The 25,079-nt window shown below is 45.1% G+C and overlaps 1 protein-coding gene across 5 annotated transcripts in view; it reads right to left on the bottom strand.

Moving 5' to 3' along the window:
• The window catches only part of LOC122709577 (centriole, cilia and spindle associated protein), a 34,533-nt gene extending 10,292 nt beyond the window's left edge, over nucleotides 1–24,241 (bottom strand). For 2 of the 5 annotated variants that reach the window (XM_043927073.1, XM_043927076.1), the window contains exons 1-3: nucleotides 24,138–24,241; nucleotides 23,250–23,653; nucleotides 10,776–11,044 (exon numbers count right to left, since the gene is read on the bottom strand). In XM_043927073.1, coding sequence (XP_043783008.1) covers nucleotides 10,776–11,044; nucleotides 23,250–23,604 — 624 coding nt within the window. In that variant the 5' untranslated portion in view covers nucleotides 23,605–23,653; nucleotides 24,138–24,241. Of the gene's footprint in view, nucleotides 1–1,616; nucleotides 9,599–10,775; nucleotides 11,045–23,249; nucleotides 23,654–24,137 lie in introns of those variants that run through there. The other 3 variants (XM_043927074.1, XM_043927072.1, XM_043927075.1) reach the window with 3 other exon arrangements.
• Between the last annotated feature and the right edge of the window lie 838 nt (nucleotides 24,242–25,079).

The following is a 25,079-nucleotide window of genomic DNA, read 5'->3' on the forward strand; positions in this document are numbered from 1 at the left end:
GATGGTGTTAAGTCCTTTTTCTACCCATTTCATTGTTTTTTTCTAAAAAAACATTGATCTCAAATTCAAATTCACCAAAAATTAATTCTAGTTGGATTAAAGGTCTAAAAGCGAAAGGTGAGATTTTTTTTTTATTTTAAGACACTGGAAGAACATACAGAATTTTCATTAAGACCAAACAGTGAATCTTTCTGTAGGTGATGCTAAATACCTCACCTGTAAAGAAAGTGTTTGAGCTTTGACATCACAAATTAGTATTTCCTATACAACAAACAGAAGCAGAGGAGATTAAGAAGGTGGCAAGAATACACATAAGAACTATATTTAAAAAATCAATGACCTGGATAACCACAATGGTATGGTCACTTACCTAGAGCCAGACATCCAGGAGTCTGAAGTCAAGTGGGCCTTAGAAAGCATCACTATGAACAAAGCTAGTGGAGGTGATAGAATTCCAGCTGAGCTATTTCAAATCTTAAAAGATGCTGCTGCTAAAGTGCTGCACTCAATATGCCAGCAAATCTGGAAAACACAGCAGTGACCACAGTACTGGAAAAAGTCAGTTTTCATTCCAATCCCAAAGAAGTGGACAATGCCAAAGAATGTTCAAACTACCACACAACTGTACTCATTTCACATATTAGCAAGGTAATGCTCAAAATCCTTCAAGCTAGGCTTCAACAGTATGTATGTGAACCGAGAACTTCCAGATGTACAAGCTGGATTGAGAAAAGGCAGAGGAGCCAAAGATCAAATTGCCAACATCTGTTGAATCATAGAAAAGGCAAGGGAATTCCAGGAAAACATCTACTTCTGCCTCATTGACTACACTAAAGCCTTTGACTGCGTGGATCACAAGAAACTGGAAAGTTCTTAAAGAGATGGGAATACTAGACCACCTTACCTGCCTCCTGAGAAACCTATATGCAGGTCAAGAAGTAACAGAACCGGACATGGGACAACAGACTGGTTCAAAATTGGGAAAGGAGTATGTTGAGGCTGTATGTTGTCACCTGGCTTATTTAAGTTACATGCAGAGTGCATCATGAGAAATACATCTAACATGTGTTGGATGGATCACAAGCTGGAATCAAGATTGCCAGAAGAAATATCAACAACCTCAGATATGCAGATGATACCACCCTAATGGCAGAAAGTGAAGAGGAACTAAAGAGCTTCTTAAGGAAAGTGAAAGAGGAGAGTGGAAAAACGGGCTTAAAACTCAACATTCAAAAAACGAAGATCATGGTATCTGATCCCATCACTTCATGGCAAAAAGGTGGGGAAAAAATGGAAACAGTGACAGATTTTATTTTCTTGGGCTCCAAAATCACTGTGACTGCAATCATGAAATTAAAAGATGCTTGCTCCTTGGAAGAGTAGGTATGACAAAGCTAAGCTGTCAGTGTATTAAAAAGCAGAGACATCACTTTGCTGACAAGTTCTGAACAGTCAAAGCTATGGTTTTTCCAGTAGTCATGTACTTATATGAGAGTTGGACCATAAAAGAAGGCCAAGGCCCAAAGAATTGATGCTTTCGAATTGTGGTGCTGGAGAAGACTCTTGAGAGTCCCTTGGACAGCAGAGAGATCAAACCAGTCAATTGTAAAGGAAATCAACCCTTAATATTCATCGGAAGTACTGATGCTATAGCTCCAATACTCTGGCTACCTGATGCAAAGAGCCAACTCATTGGAAAAGACCCTGATGCTGGGAAAGATTGAGGGCAAGAGGAGAGAGGAGCAACAGTCTTGATTGCTCCAGAGATGGTTGGATGGCATCACCAACTCAATAGACACGAGTTTGAGCAAACTCAGGGAGACAGTGAGGGACAGGGAATCCTGGTGTGCTACAGTCCATAAGCTCAAAAAGAGGAGGATACCACTTAGCTACTGAACAACAACAAAAGAAAGCATAAAGTTAGCATTGGGCTAAGTTTAGTGAAATTCAAATTCATATAACCACACTTTATTTCTGATATTGCTAATCTTTGGCTTGTTCTTTTTTGTCAAGCTTGCTAGAGGCTTATCAGTTTTATTGATCTTTTCAAAGAAACAGCTTTTGGCTTCATTTGTTTTTGTTCTCAATTTCCTTGATTTCTGCTCTTTTTCCTTCATTGAAGATGTGGTCTTGCTTTGCTTATTCTTTTCTAGTCTAAGATGGGAGCTTAGATTATTGCTGAGACCATCTTTCTTAACATAAGCTCTCAATGCTAATCAGTTCCTTCTAAGCACTGCTTTAACTGTGCCCAAAATTTTTAAAATGTTGTAATTTCATTTTTCTCCCATTTAAAATATCTTCTAATTTCTCTTTGAGATCATCTTTTTGGTGGATTATTTATGAGCAGGTTATTTAATTTCCAACTGATTGAGATTTTCTCTTCTTTACTGATTTCTAGTTTAATTCCATTATAATCAGAAACATGAGTTGTATGATTTTTAATGTAAGATTATTTTAATAACCAGGATATGGACTTGTCTTGATGAATGTTCCATGTGCATGTGAAAATTTTTTGTTCTTTTTTTGGGTAGAGTGTTCTATAAATGTCAGAGTGAGTTGGTTAATGGTATTGTCTAGCCCTTCTAATAGCTTTACTAATTTTTTGTCTACTAGTTCTATTACTGATAGGTCTTTATAATTGTAAATTTGTCTAGTTCTCCTTTCAGGGGTCAGATGTGTTCCTTCATAATATTTTGCCTCAGGAAAATTTGCTTTGTATTTTTTTAAATAGAGTAATAATTTTTATTTTGTTGTATAATCCGTATTAAAGACAGTGATTTAAATGGCTCCTGTGATGTATGGAGTATTCGATATATCAAAGGCCCTGAGTCAAGGCTCTAAGAACCTTAGAACTTTATAAGATGATTCGCATGCATTTTTTAAAAACTATTTACTTTCTCCCTTTTACTGGAAGACCAGTTTATGGGACCACACTAGGAGGACAGAGGAAGGGGGAGTAAACCCGCCCATCGAGCCACCGCGTCTCCTGTGACAGTGCTGCTCTCCCCATGCGTGCAGAGAGCCCCAGCCCATCTTGCATCCTGTCAGCTTGTAGAGACGCTGTCTGCCACACTTCCCACAAGTCTGCCAGATTCTAGGGACATGCACAGCTCACTCTCACTGCGGCACAGATGCTCGTCTCTTGGGAAGCTCTAGTGTCGGGGTCTGAGTGAGAGCCCGCTGCTGTGTCTCCCCCACTGTAACACTCTTCCGCCTCTGCCCAACTCTGACCCCAGGTGAGAAGAGGCTTCCACATATCAAGCAGTTTTTCAGCCTCAGCTAAGTGTCCTTCAGTTCAGCTCAATTCTGACAACGTACTTGGAGAGAGTGGCAGGTCCCACGAGTTAAGCACTCAGCCCCATGAGCCTGCCCCCATCCCAACTGCAGACGCCAACCACAGGTCCAGGCTGTCACCCGTGCTTCTGAGCAACCACCTGTAAACTGGAGGTTCCCAGGACCCCCTCGTTGGGTTCAACTAATTTGCTAGAGCAGCTCACAGAAGTCAGAAAAACAACTTACTTACTTGATTACTGCTTTATTGTAGAGGATATAACTCAAGAACACCCGGAGGGAAGCCATGTAGCGGCATGGTAGGGGGAAGGGTGCAGTTTCCTCTCTGGGCACGGTTCTCACATCTCCACACCTGTTCACCGACCAGAAAACTCCGTGAACCCTGGGCTTCTGGGTTTTACAGAGGCTTCAGCACATAGGTGAGAGTGATTAAGTCATTGGCCATTGGTGACTGACTCAATCTCCAGCCCCTCTCTCCTCCCTGGAGTCAAAGTCCCAACCCTTTCCTCCCAGTCAGTTTCCCTGGCAATCAGACAGCATTCTTAGGGCTGGCCAAAAGTCACTTCAAAATGTGTGTTGAAAAGGGGGCTTATGAATGACAAGGCATGCCTTCCACCTTTCTGGCTCTGGAGCTATTTCTGAGACTGAGAACAAATGACCAAATTCTAGAACTGCTGTTTTCATTCCCCATGCTCCCAGCCTCCTTTGGTATCACTTCTCTCCTGTCTGAATACATCCTTTGGCTGTTTCTTTAAAGCAGGTCTTCTGGCTATCAATTCTCTTAGTTTTCCTGCATCTGAGAATGTCTTCATTTCACCTTCATTCCTGAGGGATATTTCACTGGATACAGAATTCTAAGTTGACAGTTCTTTTCTTTCAGCACTTTAAGAAATGTGCCACTTACTTCTGGCCTCCATAGTTTCTGATGAAAAAAATGCATGGGCATATGAATTGTTCCCCTGTAGGTCATCTCTCACTTTTCCCAGGCTGCTTTCAAGATGTCTGTTAGTTTTCGACAGTTTATGATGTATCTGGGCTTGAATTTCTTAGGTTTATTCTGTTTCAGCTTCACTCAGCTCTCCTGGAAGAATTTTAGCCATCATTTCTGCAGATGATTTTAAAGCACTACACTCTCTTATCTTTCTATGATTCCTATAACACAACCTGGAAACTTTTCTTCAGCCCTTTTCTGTTGTTCAGATTGGATGATTTGTATTGATCTATTATCTTTTGTCATCTTCAACCTGTTACTGGGTCTATCCAGCAAGATTTTTTAAATTTCAGTTGGAGCATTTTTCAGTTCTAATATTGTCACTTGGTGTTCCTATTATCTATTTCTCTATTGATAATTTCTATTTTAATACTTATTTCAAGAGTGTGATTGTTCATTTGAATTTTTCAATAATAGCTTCCTTCAAGTCTATGATGGCAGCTACTGACTGCCTTTTTCCATGACAGCCGTTTTCATGGTTTCATATGCTGAGTAATTTGGAGTGCCTCATAGGGATTTTGAGTATTACATGATGAAACACAACCAAGTCCTATGGAGTATGCTGGCATTTTTGTTTTATCAAGTAATCAATCTGTTTAGGCTCAGGCCCCAAGTCCTGGGGTGCTTCTTCCAGTGCCAGTTCAGCCTTCAAAGCTTTTGCAGTGCTCTTTGGACCTGCCTCACACGTACAGAATTTTGTGGTCCGTCTGAGACCCGAGGAGGGGTCTGCCCGGCGGCCCACTCTCAAAGGTGCTCGGCTGGCTAATTAGGATCGGGGGACAGTGTGAACAAGGAGAGCAGGTGAGGGAAAGATGGGGAGTTACAGAATATGTATAGCATTATTCCATATTTGTGAATAAAACAAACAAACAGTGTATATGTACCTCCAAGTGCCTGGAAAAAAGGTCTGGTTTCCTCTAAGAAGGGATGTAGAATATTGGTGAGGGGGTGGTGTTGAAAGGAACTTTGACTTTTTACTCTATACTTCTCTTTGAGTTAGGGCTTCTCTGGTGGCTCAGCAGAATCTGCTGCCAGTGTAGGAGACTTGGGTTTGATCCCTGGGTCAGGAAGGTCCCTAGAGAAGGAAATGGAAACCCACTCCAGTATTCTTGCTTGGGAAATCATATGGACAGAGGAGCCTGGTGGGCTATAGTGCATGGGTTCACAAAGAGTTGAATGCAACTAAACAACAAATCTCTTTAAGTTACTTTTGTCCATGCCCTATCCCTTTTGTAATTTTTAAAGCAATAAGGTATGTGGGAAAGACTGGGGGAAATGTGGAGTTTAATTCAAAGTGTATACACAGAAAGTATCTTTTCCTGGATGTAATACACCTTACTAAATATCTATCTAATGAAAAATACATTTAGGAGTCAATATAATCATTGAATTCTCTTCAACCATTAATGTACTAATCAGAATTACTGCCCACAAAACAGAAGCTTAGCCTGTAGTATTAATGAACTTTATTCACATTTTTCCAAGTAACTGCAATATTAAGTACAAGCTAAAAGCAACATACAGTTCTTAGAAAACACAGCCCCGAGTTCCCACCGCCTGAGCGCTGTGACTGTGGGTGCCCAGCCTTAGTACCTTCAGAATGTTAAAGTGAGTGCAGTGCTCAAAGTACATACCCAGCACAGGGGGACAGCTCTTAAAAACAGTTCTGCTAATTATAAAGAAATCCAAAAAGAGCCCTCTAGTGTATCACGCAGGTGTCCTGACTTTCAAAATGGAAATAATGAAGGAGCGGCTTTCCAGGCTGGGAGGAAGCCTGGGCCTCAGCCCTGGACATGGCTCCTTTCACAGAATTTGGTACTAAGTGGACAGCTCCCTATTCAGCCTATTGCACAAAGTCCATTTCAAATATTATACATGGTCACACTTTTCGGATCACTTTTTAAATACTGTTTAACTGATCACAAGACTATGGTAAGGACCCATGAGTCAGGCTTTGGCAGTTTGATCCCAAACCAACTACAGAATCAGACTGTATAAATATTAGCACCATTTTTTAACTAGTCCAGTGAAATGTAAAACTGCCCACTAAGCTATTTTTCACTGAAGCAGTCAACAAGACAGTTGTTTTCACTTCTAACATATGCTTGGCCCCTCTTCCTCTTTGCCAGTAATACATTTGAACACTTTGATGAGCAAGTACTAACATTTCCGCTGATAGTTTATGTTCAGCACAGCCTCAGCACTCAAAAGCCACCTTTGTGTTATTTTAGCTGGGTCATGCAAACTCAGACAGCTAAAATGCACAACAGAAAGGGGGCTTTTGGGTGCTGAGGCTATGCTGGACATAAACTTTATCAGCGGAAATGTTAGCACTTGCTCATCAAAGTGTTCAAAGCTTTCAAATTACTAGTAATCTACATCTGATGAATCAACGACAAAGCTATTTCATAAAAAGCACCACAAATGTGTGCTTACATTAATTCAGATAAACTATACCCTATTTTACTTTTAGTAGACTTTAAAAGAAATGTATATAGGTACTTGGGAATTTTCTGGCAGTGGGGGAGTACAAGCATTTTGACACCTCATAAATAGAGCAGTCTTTTAGGTTTTAAAAGGAAGAAAAAGGACAGATTCCTAGTCTCATTCACCTCAGCCCAGCAGAAGTATTCTGGTGTTACTTAATATTCTATTATTGCTTTTAGTAAACACAGGAAATATGTTACAACAAGTTGTTTTAATTAAGAACTTAAAAGGTAAAATTTTAAAAAGAGACTCTTATGCAGCAGTTATTTCAATCTATATTTTAAATATCAGTGGATTCTCAGTTTCAAACTTTTCAACATGAAAGGCAATTTTAAATTACCTCACTATTTCATAAGTTGTCTCAAGGAATAAGAACATGATCACAATGACATTAGTGAGAAGGAAAAAGTAGGACATCAAGTTGTTACAACTTAAAAATTTTGTAGGTTCAAAAGGTCATCTTTACCCCTAAAGAGAAAGAACAAAATGAAACCCTAACCTACTAATGGCTTGGACACAGGAAGGGGACTCCTAGTCACTTCATATTGACTCATTCATTGTTCACGCACATTAAAAACACTTAAAAAAATCTTGTTCATTGGTCTTCTACTTAAAAGGGGGAAAATACTGGCCAATATCACCTTCTAGGTTCTTCCAGATCTGCATGTGGAGTTTGCAGTAGTAATTAAGCATATTAAATACAAGTCTGTGTTTTAAAGGAGAGAGTCGGGCTTGCTCAGGACCCTGAGGGGTCGGGTCTCTAAGGCAGTCCATCAGCATGGACCTGAGCTACTCCCCACTTCCTAAGACTGTCAGCTACAACGAACAGAACACTGGAGCTGGTGGTTGAAACTATACATGCAGGAAGTGGTTTTAAAGGAACAGTTTCCACCACCACATTACCACAGAAATTTCATCTTTAGGTACCTGCAGTGTTTAAGGACTATAATAACAGCAAGATTCACCAGAATCCCTAGCAAGGACATTTTGGACAACACACAGACCTTTCTCTTACCAAACATACATCATAGTGACTAGGAGGGCTCTCTATATATTCACCTCAAAATAACGCACACATTTTAAGTTTTTTTAAAAAGCTCATGATTCTTCAATATGAATTTGCAAAGCTTAATATGATTATGTAAGATGATACTGTGAAGATTTTATATGGAATGAAACATCTTTGTAGAAATCAACCATAATACTTCAAAGACCCAGAGTAAAAATATCAAGGAAATGCTCAAATGCATATCAAACACCAAATTTTCATTCATACATCTCTACATGGTAAGCTGGCAAAGTACTTTTTTCTCTCATCAGGAATTTAGCATTCATCCTTACTGTAGATTCCTACCTCTGCTAAATGGAAAAAATGTTTCTCAAAACCACTTTCTACCCCAGAAGCAAATGTCCTGGAGAGAAGGAAACACTTCATTGAAATGCTTGCATCTACGCCCATACACATAGCAGCATCCCCTCACATTAGCTTCTACACAAAACCTACCAGCTAGGAACCTATGAGGAATGTATTTCAACCAAAAGTCTGAACAATGTACATCATCAAGCCTTTGTTATTGGTAAGTTCCATGGAGGAGAAAAGTAGGGGTGACCCACATCTCTAATAGGTAGCTTAAAATCTGTCCCCCATCCCCAGTAAGACAATGTCAATTTACTAAGCGAAATTTTAGCTTTTAAATTCTAGTATCATTGCTAAACTCTTCTAGCAGAGGCAAAACTCCACAGTGGGTGAGTGCCAAAAGGCCAGATTGCAGCAAGTGACTGGTACCCCATTAAGTGTCCTTAAAAAATCTCAATAAAAAGTGACAGTCTTTGACTCAAAAGAAACTTCAGTACTACTTCTAAACATTTCATTTGGAATGCACTTGAACTAAACTATTAATAAGTGCCTAGATGACAATTTAAAGAGAAAGGATGACCCTCACCCAGTCCAGATAGTTCTTAAATATCACAGTCCACATGAAGTGATGCTTGAACTGAAACGCAAAAAAACATTTAACTGTTTAGGAACTACCAATGTTCTACAATGCTTTCACTATACATGGTATCAACAGCAGTGCTGAAATTCACTTTTAACTTGATGTTCTTTCCCAAAGCAAACTACACATAAGGAAAAGGAATCTTCTGTGGCAAGCTGGCGTGAGCTTGCCAGCTCTGGAATCTGAGGAGCTGTTCAGAACAGGAGGAAAACAGGCTTCACCTAACCTGAAGCTAAAAACTGAAGTTAAGCATCTGTCAGCCATTTAAAGGCATGTGGTGTCAGTATCTTAAAAGATTAAGATGCTTTAAAACAAAACCCTTAGAAGAATATCAAAGATTTAGGGAATTCTCATAAATAACCGAATGTCTATGGCTTCAGTTGTCACCCTGCTCCTGAGGCGGGTGACCAGGATTCATCAAAAGAGACAATCTTTTGGAAATTCCCCAAGAAAAACCTTGCATAATCAGTTGGTTTCTTAAACCTGTGTCCAGTTACTTTTGGTAGTTTTTGTTTTGTTCTTTTCTTTCATTTACACTTTTAAAAAGAGGTTGTCCAAGCAACTGTTCCTTCCCTCAAGCTCTGGCAGAGTAGCATCTCATATACTCTGTCATCCATGGGTTCTCTGAGGAGGCAGGCTTGACCCGCCTATTTTTCTCCACATCAGCAGAGTGAGCCCGCTGCCTCTGAGCCGCCAGCCGCCTCTTCTCCACCTGCCTTCTGCTCTTGGCTCGCAGTGCCGATTCATGGATCTAAGGGGAGTCAGAATGAATGAACAGTGGCTTTGGCACTAACTTCCCAGAGTATTCACAATGAAGCTTCCTCCAGGTCACCTGGAGCAGGGCAGAGGCAAGTCAGTCTCACCATATTCAGGACTTCTGTGAATAAAAATTTCTCCAGAAGATCCATTTCCCTGAGTTCTCTCTTACCCATTGTCAGAAGTAAAGAAACTCGGCAACAGAAAATGTCCACCAGACTAAATTTCAGTTTAAATGGTAAGCAACTAATCTACACGTGCCTTGAGAAACTGGCTCTGGAAAAGGATTGGAACTCCTTAGCATTAAGCAAGAATAAGTATTCCATTGAAGGAACTTACATATTTTACAGCAAAATACTATCAAATTTCAAGATTTTACCACCTAAGATGTTTAATGAACCTCATTCAACTTAACTCCACAGGATTGCCAGAGGACAACTCTGTTGTCCTCAAACAGAGTTATTTGAGATAACTCTGTTATCTCAAATATCACTCCAAAGACCACCATCTGCTAGAGTTGAGAAGTCTGTTCAGTAAGAGTTGAGAAGTCTGTTCAGTAAGAGTTGAGAAGTCTGTTCAGTAAGACTTGGACCGTGGCACTTAATGACTGCATCTCTGCTTCTCTTCAGGCCCTCTTTGCTTTGGGCTGGTGGATGCCGTTGGCACTAACACAGTCATTGCTCTGTGACCCCACAGGTGAGGGGCCCTTGTCGGCCCTTTGACTAAACCTTGGGGGAGGGATGAGCAGGGGACATGCAATCACTCTAATTTAATCCAAAGAGAAAACAGGAGTCTAGATAGATGTGCAGAACCAAAGCAGATGCGATCTGATAGACAGACAGCAAGAAAGGGGCTGAGGCGCGAGATGCGAGTTATCAAGTCCAACAGAGCAGGAGCCTCTCAGGAGGCCAGACGCAAATCTAGACGGGCAGCTGCCAGCCCTGGCTATGCCCCTCGGCTGTACCTCCTGGGCCCCAGGAACTTGAAAGCCCCGTGTCCTGCCCCTTCTCCACCCGGCTCGGTGTCAGTAAAACCTTCCAGCTACCAGTTAACTCCCAGCAAAACCCCAGTCTCTAGGTAGCTAACATCCTGCATCCTGTTTGCGATCAGATGCCCAGTCCCGGGCTTTCCTTGGCCCACCTGAGACCTCCCACGTCCCAAAACATCACAGCAACCACAGTATGATGGCCAGTGCCAGCCAGGCCAACCCCACCCCCAGGGGAAAGCAGAGAAGCCCGTTCACCGGCACCTACCTCCCGCACGGGGGCAGAAGCACAGACGTTGTGAGTTTTCTGGCTTCCTGTGTCCGTCTGTTTCTCTCCCCACCCATAGAGGGCAAACGGGTGCTTCTGTTCTTTTATCTTAGTGGATGACCTCTGAGGACTCTTGATGGCTCTCCTGCTTCCTCGGGCAGCTAAGGCACTTGGTGGTTGCTGAGGGTCAGGACCGCTGGCTGATTTTTCAGGGTCTCTCATCCTGATCTGTCGTTCAGGTTTCTCTTTTACATCTTTCACTGGCAGTGCTTTTTAAAAAAAGAGATAAAACAGGATGGATGCTTTAAATTCAGGTTTACATATAATTACACATAATTTAAATATTTGGGATGGAAATTCATAATGCCTAGTTAAGTCAGTAACTTTTTTACTTACAGCTCAATTCTACAAGTGTCACTTAAAATGGATGGACAGAAATAAATTAGTCTATCCTATTTTAAAATCAACAATAAATACACCAAGATTGAACCAAGCCTATTCAAAAGTAACAACCATCATTGGCATTCTGAGGTTATGAGTCTCAATTGAATACTAAAAGCTAAAAAGCTAGAAAACACCAGGGCCTACTGGCTTTCCCCATGATAAATCCAGTCATTTTACCATTTTGCTTCAGGGACAGATCTGGATTTGTGACAATCATTCATCAGCTGCAAAAGGTAAGTTTTTAAGTTACTCAGCTGGAGTTTCGGGATTGTACTGCTTTGTGATGCTCCATGACTGTGGAAAATGCTCCTTTCAGCTCTCCCGAGCTCCTTATAAGAGCTGGCTGGTGACCTTAACATGAAAAGCCTTCCATCACAATAAGGAGCGGTTTCCATAGCTCCTCACCTCCATGTACAGCTGGGTGCATCCAGGAGGAGAGCTGGGAAGAGGGCTCTTATTCCTGACAACATGAACCAGGGCCCCTGGCCTACACAGTCCTAAATCTGTCAGCAAGGCTGGTAAAACTCTGGTGGGGAACAGACTGCCCACCTGAGGTGTACTCAGATATTCAGGACACACTCGAGAACATAGCCATTTCCCCTAATTACCCTTTATGACTGTCCAATCATTACTTCTATAACCATCTGTATAATCCTATATGATCTTATAATCTTATGTGATCTTACACAGGTTGTATTCCTTGTGTAAAGCCCGAGTGAGCCTACGTTTTCTGAGTAAGAGCCCCTTGTGCATCCAGGGCACCACCTTATAGACCCACTTGCTCCCGAGGCTCCAGAATTTGGCTCCAGACACAGTGCACATGTGTGAACCCTGACGCATCACCTGCATTTCTGTCTTCAGCAATGACCTTTATCTACCAAATCATTTCCTTTATTACTAAGCATTTTAAATAGACAGCATGCGTCCAGCCCTGGGGTTCAGCACTTCACACTGCTGTGCACCATATCTGTAAACCCAGCACTCAGGCTATCTGGGGACACATGAGATGCCAGTCTTACACTAAATCCTGAGAACCCAAATCCCCCCATCACTCACTCTTCTGAGTAATGTGTCCACACCTCATCCTCTTTCCTCCCCTGGATCTAGGAAGAAGGGAAAGAGCCCATCAGGACCAAGACAATGGGAGGTAGAAGGGAGTCCAAGCCTGGCGTAGTTACAACACAGAGAGGGGGAAACAACTCCACTCATCTTCAGGGATTCATTTCCTTCTCTTCCTCTCCCAGCCCCCATATGTCTAACTCAGACCTTCCAGAGAGCATGTCCACAGGAGATGATAACAATTCGGTTCTCGGGACAAGCTGAAGCCAATCAAGGAGAGATTAGGAAAGAATTCCAGCAAGTGGGGAACTGGCTTCTACAAAGACATGAAGAGAAGAAAGAATAATTTAAAATGACAGGTACATAGTCTATGGATGAAGGCATGAGTGGGTAGCAGTGGGGAGATAAAGACCTTCTATGCCAAACACAGGAGTTTTATTTTTCCTAAAAATGAAGAAGAATCACTGAAGGATTTTAGGCTGAAAAATGCTATGGTCCTATCTGCATTTCAGGAATGAGGCGCCTAGCAACAAACATGCCCCAAAGAAGTAGGGGCAGAAAGGATGGAGAGTCCAGGGTAGTGGGTAACCCACAATGCTGGCAGGCGCAGAACAGGGAGAAAAGGCCCAGATAGCGCCCACCACCCCTGGCTGGTGCTCAGACTCACCTGGGCACCTGTGAACTGGGAGGTGGTACCCCGACCTCTCCAGAGAGCCCAGCCACAGAGGGCTGAATGGGCAGCTGAGTGGGTGATGCTGGGAGGCAAAGAGGAAGCTTGGGCCCCTACAGGGATTGGGAGTGGACGGTCACACTATCCTCAGAAGGCCATCAAAGATGGGGAAAGGGTATTTGACGACTCAGGTATGAGACACCCCTGGGACCACCAAGCAGGCCACAGCAGGACCCTTAATCAGAGGCCCAAAAGAGAACGTGGAATTGGAGAGAGTCATAAGCGGGCAGGTGGGGGCTGAGGCTCAGATGCAGAGCAGATCCCCCAGAAGGAACGCAGAGTCAGGGGAAGGGGAGCAGAGGTTGGCCCCCTGGGACACCAGCGCCTACTGAGCCAGTAGAAGGGATGAGGAGAGCCAGAGAGGGAGCCAGGGAAAGAACAGCCAGCAAAGTCCAGAAGCTTCCAGGAGAGAGGCTGGAGAAGGATGTTCAGAAAAGCACAGGGCAATTAACAGAGCCAAATTTTACAGAGAGGGCAGGAGAATGAGGACAAAACAACACTGGGCATTCTAGGGTTTAGGAGACACAAACGACCATGTGAACACAAACAGCTACAAGGGCACGCTGCAGGGCGCAGGGGATACGGCCAACACTCTACTCTAGACGGAAACTGTGAGTCACCATGTTGGACACGAGGGCTTCCCTGAGAGCTCAGCTGGTAAAGAATCCGCCTGCAATGCAAGAGACCCCGGTTCAATTCCTGGGTGGGGAAGATCCACTGGAGAAGGGATAAGCTACCCACTCCAGTATACTTGGGCTTTCCTGGTGGCTCAGCTGGTAAAGAATCCACCTGCAATGCAAGAGATCTGGGTTTGATCCCTGGGTTGGGAAGATCCCCTGGAGAAGGGAAGGCTACCCACTCCAGTATTCTGGTCTGGAAAATTCCATGTATAGTCTATGGGGTTGCAAAGAGTCGGACATGCCTGAGCAACTTTGACTTTCATGTTGTACACCTGAAACATATAAATCAAATATACCTCAATAAAAAAATCAGATGGTTAAGTTTTATGTTAGGTGTACTGTACCACAATTAAATAAAATAAAGCAACATAAGATAAAATATCTACACAAGTTTTTTAAAAGACAGACTTGGCTCTGGGCAGTCAGGCTGTCTCACATGACAGAGAGGAGCATAGGGGATGGGGAGAACCAGGTCACAGCAGGTTGCAGATCAGGGAGACCCCAATGATCTCCTCACCATGGATCACTGAAAGGTCTGACATTAAAAACAGTAGTATCCACCAGTACCCAACACAAGAAACTAAAATCCTCTCTAGGGAGCCTGGGTCTCAGATTATTCCTACAGATAATTTTCTAAACACAGCAGTGAGTGTCGTGGGGATAATGACCAGTCACACAGGAGACAAGACAGTAAGGAAGTCCAGCAGGAGCAAGAGACTTGGGAAAATGGGGTTATCACTGACAAACCATAAAACTAACATGTATTTAAAGAAGGAACACAAGCTCAAAAATATCTGTAGCAGGAGAAAAAAGATGGAAAACACAGAAGAGAGAGAACTTATCACTATAAAATTAATACTTATAAAACTCTTGAAACAGTGCCTGGTACAAGATAAGTGTATATACACTTCAAAATCCCATTCAAAGTTTTAAATAAAGTCATTTCCAGGCAAATAAAAACAGTGTCATCACCAATTATTGTGGAAGATGCTAATAGCACCTTTCTCAGTAACTGACAAAAATCAACTCAGCCTTGATTTAGGACTATGCTGTTCATTACAAAAGCCATGAAGCAGAGGTGACTTACATATAATTTTACATTAATCAAAATTAGCTAGAAACAAACTTTCACTCCCTCAGTTATACCAGAGTTCAAGTGCTCAAACATGTGGCTCATGGTTAGCATGTTTCACAGTCCAGACAGAGAAACTGCCCATCATTACAGGAAGTTTGACTTGAACAGACTGATACAGACTGGTACATACAGAATACTGCACCAAAACCACAGAATATACAATCTTATCAAGCACATGCAGAACATTTACAAGAATTTACCCAGCCAAAGCTATAAAGAAAATCTTAATAAAGTCACAAAACTGGAATCATACAGTATATAGTCTCTGACTCGTGTGCAATTAAGCTAGATCATGCTCATCCTCAGTCACTTGAGTCGTGTCCAACTCTTTGCAATCCTATGGACTATATAGTCTGCCAGGCTCCTCTGTCCACAGGATTCTCCAGGCAAGAATACTGGAGTGGGTTGCCATGCCCTCCTCCAGTGGATCTTCCCAACCCAGGAATCGAATCCCCTGCTTACAGATGGATTCTTTACCGCTGAGCCACCAGGGAAGCCCTAATTAAGCTATATACAACAGCAAAAATATCTTTTACAATCTCCAGCTATAAGAGGATCCCCTGGTGGTCCAGTAGTTAGAACTCCATGCTTTCACCACTGAGGGTCAGAGTTCAATCCCTGGTTAGAGAACTAAGATCCTGTAAGTCTCGTGGCATGGCCAATAAATAAATAAATAAAATCTCCAGTTATAAAATTAACATTTCTCTTTTTTTCTTAAATTGAACCACAATATGGTATTAGTTTTAGGTTACAGCCAAGTGATTCAGTTATATAAATATATTCTTTTAGGTTACTTTCTACTATAGGTTATTATCAGATATTCAATATAGTTCCTTGTGCTATACAGTAAATCCTTGTTGCTTATCTGTTTTATATGTGGTAGTTTTTATCTGTTAATCACATACTCCTAATATATCCCTTTCCTTAAAAAATTTCTAAATAATGCATGGGTCAAAAACAAATCATATGATTTCACAAAAATGTAAGTGTTCTCCATGTCATTGAGCTATACACTTAAAAATTGTTAAAATGATAATTTGTGTAGTGTGTTTACCACCATTTTTAAAAATAAAAAAGTAATGGCAATAGAGAGCATCAACCCATTCTTATTAGAAATATTTCTAAATTTTTTCATTAAGTATGATGCAGCTAAAGCAGTAATCAGAAGTAAATCTAGAGCCTTATATCAATATATCAAGAAGAAAAACAGGCAAGGGAAGAAAAAAAAATCAATGATAAGCAATCCATCTTAAAATGTTATAAAAAGGGCTTCCCTGGTGGCTCAGTGGTAAAGAATCCGCCTGCCAATGCAGGAGACATGGATTTAATCCCAGTCCAGGAAGCTCCCACACGCGACAGAGGAATGAAGCCGGTGCGCCAAGCTGCTGAGCCTGTGCTCTGGAGTCTGGGCACCACGCTGCAGAGCCCGTGCGGGACAGCGACTGAAGCCTTCGCACCCTCAACGAGAGAAGCCACTGCAAGGAGAAGCCTGCACACTGCAGTGAAGAACAGCCCCACTCCGCAACTAGAGAAAAGCCCAGGCAGCAAAAAAGACCCTAGCACAGCCAAAAATAAATTTGAAAATAAAAAAAGAATATTAAAAAAATTATAAAAATAAGCACTAAAAAATGAAACTAAGGGGAAAAAATCATGAATTAATAAACACATAATAAACAAAATGGACATGGCCAAGGGTTAGCTTGGAACAAAAATTAACAGAATTCACAAACTTCTAGCAAGTCTAACAAAGAAAGAGGGTAAAAAATAAAAATAAGTAAAAATAGAGCGAGTGAAGCCGTCAGGTTAAATGTGCACTGGTGACCCGTGATCGTAGTCCTTTCCTCTTCAAACCCCACTACAGTGAAGGAAGAAAGGCCAAGGAGCAGAGGGAAAGGACAACGAGCAAGCAGGCAATGACACCAGACAGATTCTGGAAGGTGCAAAGTGATGAGGAGAGAGGAAAGACTCATGGGACTCAGCAGGATGATGCAACCGGACACAGTGGCGCCATGCAGTAACCGGCATTGAGGCACCAGGCTTCCCAGAAGGCGAGGCCCAGCCTCAGTCAGCGCCCCAGGCCATGTGCTCCAATGACAGGTTAACAAGAACGCGCCTCGGCTGAGAACCAGGGTCCACACTGCCTGCCCGTGAAACTGGGCAGATGTTTGTGAGCAGAGAATGGGGTGAAAGAGGTGCCCCATGGCTCCTGGAAATAAGCCATGATGGGCAATACAGCAGCTGCCCAGCTCTCTCTCAGGAGTGCTCACCATTGGAGGCCGGCCTGCAAGAGATGAGGAGGGCCAGGCACACGAAGAGGTCGCCTGCAAGTGTCTAGCAGACAGCTGCAGTCAGCACGCAGCAGAGACAAGCCACGCCCTGTGCCCTAGCCAAGTTCTAATTCACAGAAACCATGAGCTCACAGGTGAGACCTGGAACCTGAAGTACTAGTTTCCAGGGTAAGCCTGGCGTGCAGCAATGGATACTCCCTCAACAGTCCTTCCTCTGGTCCTCAAGGCCGGTGGCTGACCCCACCCCCCCACCCCCCCCCCCACCGGTCCCCAGGCCAGGTCCCTAAAGGAGGAGGACCAGAGGGCAGCAGGCACAGGAGAAGGGAGGGGGGCAGGATGAAAACAGGATGAGGTAAAGAACGCGGTCCCTCCTCCTCTCCCCCAGCTGTGCCCAGGATGCTGACAGGCAGGCTTGGGCCCCCCGGCAGGAGGACGGAGGAGCAGGGTCTGGCAGGCTGACACAAACAGGCAGGCACCGACGTGGGCAGCCCCCGGAAAAGCAGCAGAGTCCCCCCTACAATCACAGTCACAAGGTCCTCCACGCACAGCTCCCAGAAAGCCCTTCAAGCTTCCCTCTTAAAGAAGCAGACAGGCTAAGAGCAAGCATTCGAGTACCTCCTTTAATAAGAAAGAGACCAAAATATAGAGGAAAAAACTAGGCTTGGAATATAAGAGATCTCTCAAAGGATATTTATGGCTTGGGGAGGGTGGGGGGCAGGGGGGCTGGAGAGAGGAGTTAGAGAAAAGGATGCTATTTTTTGTTAATTTTTAAAAGAACATTTGGGACAAAAAAGCAATCTCTTTGAAATTAAAAACCAGAATGGAAGAATTTAAAATTTCAACAGAAAATTTAGAAGATAAAATTGAAGCATTCTCAAAACAAAACCAAAGTTCCAATTTAAAAAAAAAAAATAAATAAAAATATTAGGGTTTGCTCCAGGAGGCATACAAACCAGCTAAAAATAGCTATCAAGAAAAAAATGAATAGAAATATTTTAAAAGTTTTTTTAAGTCTTTTTTGGCCTCTCTGCATGGCTTGTGGGATCTTAATTCCCTGACCAGGGATCAAACCCATACTCCTTGCAATGGCAGTATTGAGTCATAACCACTGGACCGCAAAGGAAGTCCCCAGAACAGAAATTATTTTAAACAGTACTAGAAAATATCACTGAACTGAAAGAAGTGTTTCTAGATTTAAAAGGCTCACCACGGGATTCCGCTAGCAGTCCAGTGGTTAACTCTGCACTCCCAATGCAGGGAGTATGGGTTCAATCCCTGGTCGGGAAACTATATCCCACATGCCATGAGGTGTGGCCTAAAATAAGTTTTTTTAAAAACCTAAATAAAAAGTCCCACCAAGTTATCAGCCCAATGAATGAAAAATAACACACAGTATTTTAGAATACCTAGGATAAAGGGACTGTCCTAAAACTTGAAAAAAGAAAAAGGTCACATATACAAAACAAGTGTCAGAATGACATGGCACTTCTCAACAATAAGACCAAAACCTAGGATTCAATATAATACCTTCAAATACTGAAATGTCTAACCTAGGAAGGCTCTATCTTGCCCAAATGGCAATCCAGCCTTGGATAAAGGCATTTTTAGACTTCAAGATGATTTTTACTTCCCTTTCAACATTTCTCAGGACTTAGAGAGGATGTGCTCCACCAAAAGGAAGGGAGATTGGAGGCTTCTAGAACAGGGATCAGATAAAGGAGGTAAGCAAAAGGAATACTCAGCTAACATGGACAGAAGTCCCAGCTTGACAGCAGTGTCAGACCTGGACAGCATAAAGTCTAAATTAAAACAAGAGAGTCAAGGGTTCCCCAAAATTATTTCCCCAAGGAAAATAATGCAACAAATAGAACACCAAATGTGCCTGGCATATAACACATTTTACAATCCCACTAGACTATTTCAGGCTAAATTATAAAAGAAAAAAGAGAAGCAAATATAAAAGTAAAGCAATAATTACCTCTAGGAAAAACATAAATAACAAAGAAAATATAATCAAAATGTACTGTATGGATTATCTGCAAATAATATTTACAGAGCCATGATCATGCAAATATAGAATAGTACTTAAATGAAATAGTCATATAGTTAATACTGTGGGACAAAAGAGGTGCTTGTGTATATCTAGGTGGGAGGAAGGGAGGGTTTGAGGAATGGCCAAGCTAAGATCTTAAACTAAATCATTTCCCATTATGGGATGTCAATATACAATTTTCAAAATAAAAAAGCCAACATTAGTCTGAATCATTGGCCACAGCACTGAAAAGAAAGGTAAAGAGTTACTCCAGGGAGCAAGGGGCATGGATGGTGAATGGACCAGGATTACTTTTTCATTTTAAGTGTATTTTAAAAAATTATGCATATGCATAACTGGTTTAAAACTAAAATTGAATTTAAAAGGAAATGTAAATATGAAGAAAAGAACTGGAGACATTCTAGACACTCTTGAAAGCGTGTTGGCTACAGAGAGAAGGCACTTCACAGTGAACAAGCATTCCCACACCCACAGCCCACACACAGGCGACTTCCCAACAGCTTTTTAGTACCATCTCTCAAATGAGAACAAGAAGCCAAGAATCATTAGACATTTGAGGAAAGTTGCTAACTTGAAGTACAGGATTACAAATTACATTAAAAAAAAAAAAAAATCCAGAGAGGGAGGGGAAACCTGTGCCAAAGAAACATGCAAAAACTAAAAATTCCTAGTCCTCAGCAGGACAAGTGAGGATACTATACATACAAATCAAGAACAGAATACTGTTTTTTTAAAGAGGATTAAAGAGAAGGAGAGAAGGAAGGAAAACCCAGAAAACAATTCAACAGGTTCTTAAGACAGATGGAATGGAGGCCAGGGTAGAAAATTAGATATGTTTGTGAAGTCTAACATCCAACTAAGGAGTTCAGAAAGAAAAGAGAAGAGAAAAAAATAGTAATAAGAAAACAATTCAAGAAAACTTCCCAGAATTACAAGATAGGAGTTTGACTGCAAGGACTCATGAAGCACATTAGAGGAAAACAGGCCTAGACAAGAGGAAAATTTTCAGAACAGAGGACGAAGAGAAGACCCTAGAAGCTTCCAGAGGAGGGAGCACGTTATCTATGAGGGATTAAGAGTGAGAACAACACGGGAGTGTAACAGCTACTTCACAAGTCCCAGTACCAGACAGCACCGCCTCTAGATTTTGTAGAGACAAAAACTTCCAACCTAGAATTTCATGCCTATTCACAAACTTGCTGAATTGTGAGGCTAGAATCTTTTGACATGCAAGATCTCAGAAAATTTAGCGTCTCACACACCCTTTCTCAGGAAGGTCAGGCAAGAAGATGATGGGAGAGCCACACAACAGAGGGTCCTACAGAGGGAAGGCAGGTGTCCCTGGGGTGGCAGCCAAGAGCCCTCCCAAGAGGCAACAAGGCAGCAGGCTGCCAGGACAGCGAGCAGGCCAGGTGGAAGTAGGTCAGAGGCCCCGAAGGGATGTCTTAAGATGGGGAGGGCGACAGTAATCCTGATGCGTTGGTGGCATTGCAACAGAAAGAAAAGGGAGTCACAGCAAACAATATGGGGCCGCTCTAAGCAACCTCGTCCACAGCCCTAACTGAATCTAACTAATTCTCTGACGACTACACCAGAGGGTGAGGATGCACCGCGTGTACCGGTTAGGAGGTCACTAAAAGGAATGAAGGGCTTCCCAGGTGGCTCAGTGGTAGCGAATGCACCTGCCAGTGCAGGACATGTGGGTTTGATCCCCGGGTCAGGAAGATCCCTTGGGAAGAGGAAATGGCAACCCACTCCAGTATTCCTGCCTGGGAAACCCCATTGACTGAGAAGCTTGGTGGGTTACGGTCCATGGAGCTGCAAACAGTCGGACACTGAGCAACTGAGCACGCACACAGAAAGAATGAGAGCCAGTAGATAGTACTAAAAATCCAATCAAAAATCAACAATCTCAATAAAAGCCATGTTGGAAAAGCAGACTTACACACCAAGGAAAAACCAGAGGACTGGGAAGGGGTCACCTAGGGAATAGGTAATTGGGATGGGGGAGGAGGGCTGCTGTATCTCCGTACTAAGCCATACATAACCATATGATTCTACGTGTACATATGGCTTCAGTTAAGACAGGAACTAAATGTTCATGTTTCAGAGAAACTCAAAAGAGTGCTCCTCATTCTGTCCACTTAAACACAAGGACTTTCAATCCTGCCAGACATAGGGATGAACAGAGGCTGTGATAGGCATGAGCAAAGCAAAAAGATCCTGGGATGGGGAGTCCTGAAAGAAGAAACACTTTTTCTTCCCAGATTCCTAAACCAGAAATATTAGCAAAGAAGAAATTACCTCAGCCAGCCCCTGGGAGGATTCAGTGTCTCTAAGGGAACCACAAAAATCATGAACTCTTACAAACACAAGCCCCATACTCCATACTACAATGCTGTCTAAAAACTGCATTTATATACACCTGGAAATAATTGACAGCTCTTTCATAAGCAATGAAGGGAAAGAACGAAGGAGAGAGAAAAGCTCATGCAGTCTGATAAAGTGCATCTCATAATTGAGCTAGTAGCTCAGTGCCCCATACCCTCCCCATCTTCTGTTATTCAAACTTCTAGCAAAGGTCAGGCAGAGAAGGCAATGGCACCCCACTCCAGTACTCCTGCCTGGAAAATCCCATGGATGCAGGAGCCTGTTATGCTGCAGTCCATGGGGTCGCTAAGAGTTGGATACAACTGAGTGACTTCACGTTCACTTTTCACTTTCATGCACTGGAGAAGGAAATGGCAACCCACTCCAGTGCTCTTGCCTGGAGCATCCCAGGGACGGGGGAGCCTGGTGAGCTGCCGTCTATGGAGTCGCACAGAGTCAGACACGACTGAAGTGACTTAGCAGCAGCAAAGGTCAGGAATCAGTGGGAATTCATAAGTAACATGTGAGGATGGAGGGGCAGCCCTGCCACATGATGAACTGAGAACAGCTGGGAACAGTATAACAAGACTCAACTTCCTCTCCTCCTCAGCATCTCACAGACAAGCGAGGATGAGAATCCTGAGAAAAGTCTGATCAGAGTACCACTGACAAGGTGGTAAACAAAAATAATCATCGATCATTGATTCTGAGCTTCTATTTCTTCGTCTATAAAATCCAGGTAAACGAGGTGAAAACTACGGTCCTACCTCTTAGAATTGTTTTTGAGTGTTGACTAAGAAAATATATACTTTAAGATCGGTGACTGAATGCATGACAAGCTCTCAGGCCATTTTAGTTATTTGGCTCACTGGGATCTCTTTAAAACTGAGTGACGTCGGGTGGTGCCTGGTCCAGGTTGGAGTAGAATAGAACCCCACGGGGTTCCTCCAGGCTGTATCTGGGGCATTCATTCAACTGGGCCCTGAGCACCAGCGCCCACTCGGCCCGCCTCACACTCCGAGAGCCCGCCTCTGCGATCCTCCGGCAGCAGAGAAGGTGCAGGGCCCCGCTGGGAGCAGCAGATGCACCACCCCCAAGAGCCATTTTCCAGCTGCCGCTCCTCAAGCTCACAGTAGCAGCTGGAGGAGAGGAGGCGAGCGAGCAGCCGACAGCACCCGGCATTTAGAAGGATTATCTCCCAGCAGCGGGGATTTATGCAACAGTCTGCGGAAACAAATACAAAATATTCCTAAGGGAAACCGCGGTCAGGTCAGGGTGTTAACACAGAAAACAACAGCCCCAATCACAAGACAATGCGCTTAGTTAGTTCCCAACCTCTGGCGGTCTGATGAAAGCTGGGCTCCTCTCATAAAACAAATGAGCGTTTAGAAATAAATAGATGGGAGTTCAGTGGTCCAGAGGCCATCAAGGCTACCTGGTGAAAATCTGGACTTCGCCAGCGGCACGTCTACGGTGTTCACAGCTGGCTCAACCCAGAGACACACTTTACGGAAATACAGGGTGGGACGGCGGGGGCGGGGCCGCCACCTTCCTTATTTTGTCAAGGGTGGCGGAAAATACGCCACCCTACCAAAAATAGATTAAATAAAATCAAGAGCTCGCCGGGAGCCCTCGCTGCGAGAAACGGCTGCGCAGTTCAGGAGACGAGCGATCCCGCGAGCTGGCCCCTCGCAGCCCCCTCCCCGGCCCGGTACCTGGCGGCGCCGCGTCCTCCGCGTCCACGGCGTCCCTGGTCTCCGCGTCCCCCGCGGCCTCCACGCCCCGCTCCTCCGGCCCTACGCGCGCCTCAGGCTCCGCGGGCGGCGGCGGCGAGGCCGGGACGCACTGGGGTGCGGGGGCCCCGGTGCCCGACGACGCCGACGACGCCGAGTCGTCCGAGGCGCCGGCCTGGCCCCAGTCGTCCCAGAGCCAGGGCGCGTGCGCCTGCTCCAGCAGCCGGCGACCCAGGCGGTAGTGGCGCAGCGCACGGTAGCACGGCCCGTACTCGTCCCAGCGCGGCTCCTGGTAGCGCTTCATGTACTCGCTCTTCACGCCGCTCCCCGGGGACATGGTGCCCCGCGCCGGCCCCGAACGCCCGCCTTCCGCGCCGCGCGGTCGCCTACGGAACCCACGACACGACACAGAGGCACGCCACACCCCTCCGCCAGCCCGGCCCGCCGCGACGTTTAAACCCAGCGCCCCGCCCGGACGGGGCGGGCTGGGGCGGAGCGTGGGAGGGAAAGATGGGGGAGGGGAGGAGGAGGGGGAGGGGCGCGGGGGCGGTGGGGCGGGGGCGGGGCGTGGGGCGGGGCGGAGGGAGCGCGCGGCCCGCCTGGGGAGGGGCGGAGACCTGGGGGGGCGGCCAGGGGGCCTGGGAGGGCCGGGCGGCCGGGGCTGCCGGGCTCGGGGGTCACCTGGGCGGGCGGCTCGCGAGCTCAGAAGCCAGAGGCCGCGGGAGCCCGCGGATGGGAGGGGAAGAGGCAGGCGTGGGCGCGGGGAGCCGGGCAGCCTCGGGGTCTTGGGCGCGGTGAGCGGGGCGGCCTCGGGGTCTTTGGAGCGCCCTCCGAGCGGGACGTGTGGGCAGGAGGGGCAGCCCCGCTTACCTCCTTCTTGTGCCTCCAGCCGCGCGCCTCCGGCGGGTCCTCGGCGCGAGTGGCGCAGCAGCCCAGATTCGCCCGCTCTCCCAGCGCTTTCCTGCCGAGCAAGATGTCGCTCCTGCAGCAGCCGGTAGGGGAAGGCGCCGCCTCAGCCCCGGGAGCAGTCGTCTCCCGCGCGCGCTCCCGGCCCCCGGCCCCCACCCCTCTCTCGGTGGGGGCGGCGACTTCGGCGCCGGGCGTGGGGTGGCCCGGCGACTCGGCTGGCCCAGCACCCTCGCCAGGTCCCCGCCCGCCCGAGGCGCCCACGAACCTTGTTGTGGGAGGCGCTGCCCGGGGCCCCCGCCGCATCCCGAGGCGTCGGGGAACGGAGCCGCCCACCAGCCCGCGACGCTGTGTTCTCTTCCCGACACTTGCCAGGGTCGCGCTTCCCAGAAACAGCCCCAAGTGCGCGCGTTGGCTCTTGCTTTCTGTCCTCTGCTCACAACACCTGTTACTCTGGCTTTTAACTCCTTTCACTGCTTTAGTGCAACTCCTTTCTTGTCTACACCCCGAACATTTTGTGAGGCTATTGGTTAAAACTGCCAAGCCACCCTCCCAGAGGCCCAGGTGCACCGAAAGCCTTGGCGGACTGGGTTGCGGTGTGCTAAGTATACAATGTTGCGCTGATTGTTACAGTTTCCAGAGTGGTCCCGTGCAGATACTTACCCTTTATGAAAAGGAGCCCGGATACATTAGTAACAGAAAGATGTGAAAGAAAAGAAGTTGGGGGAAGTCAAAACATTAGCAGTTAAAAAGCAGGCCTAGGTTCTGGCTTCCATACTGGATTTCCACCGACTCGCGTCTGTTCTCCCTTCTGCCTCCGCGTCCTGCCCCGCTCCCCATCATAACCAAAAGATCAATAGGTAGACACTGCCCAAGCAGGACGAGTCAACCTGTTCTGAGAACTTG

The sequence above is a fragment of the Cervus elaphus genome, chromosome 15, assembly GCF_910594005.1.
Source record: "Cervus elaphus chromosome 15, mCerEla1.1, whole genome shotgun sequence".
In the NCBI taxonomy this organism is placed as follows: domain Eukaryota; kingdom Metazoa; phylum Chordata; class Mammalia; order Artiodactyla; family Cervidae; genus Cervus; species Cervus elaphus.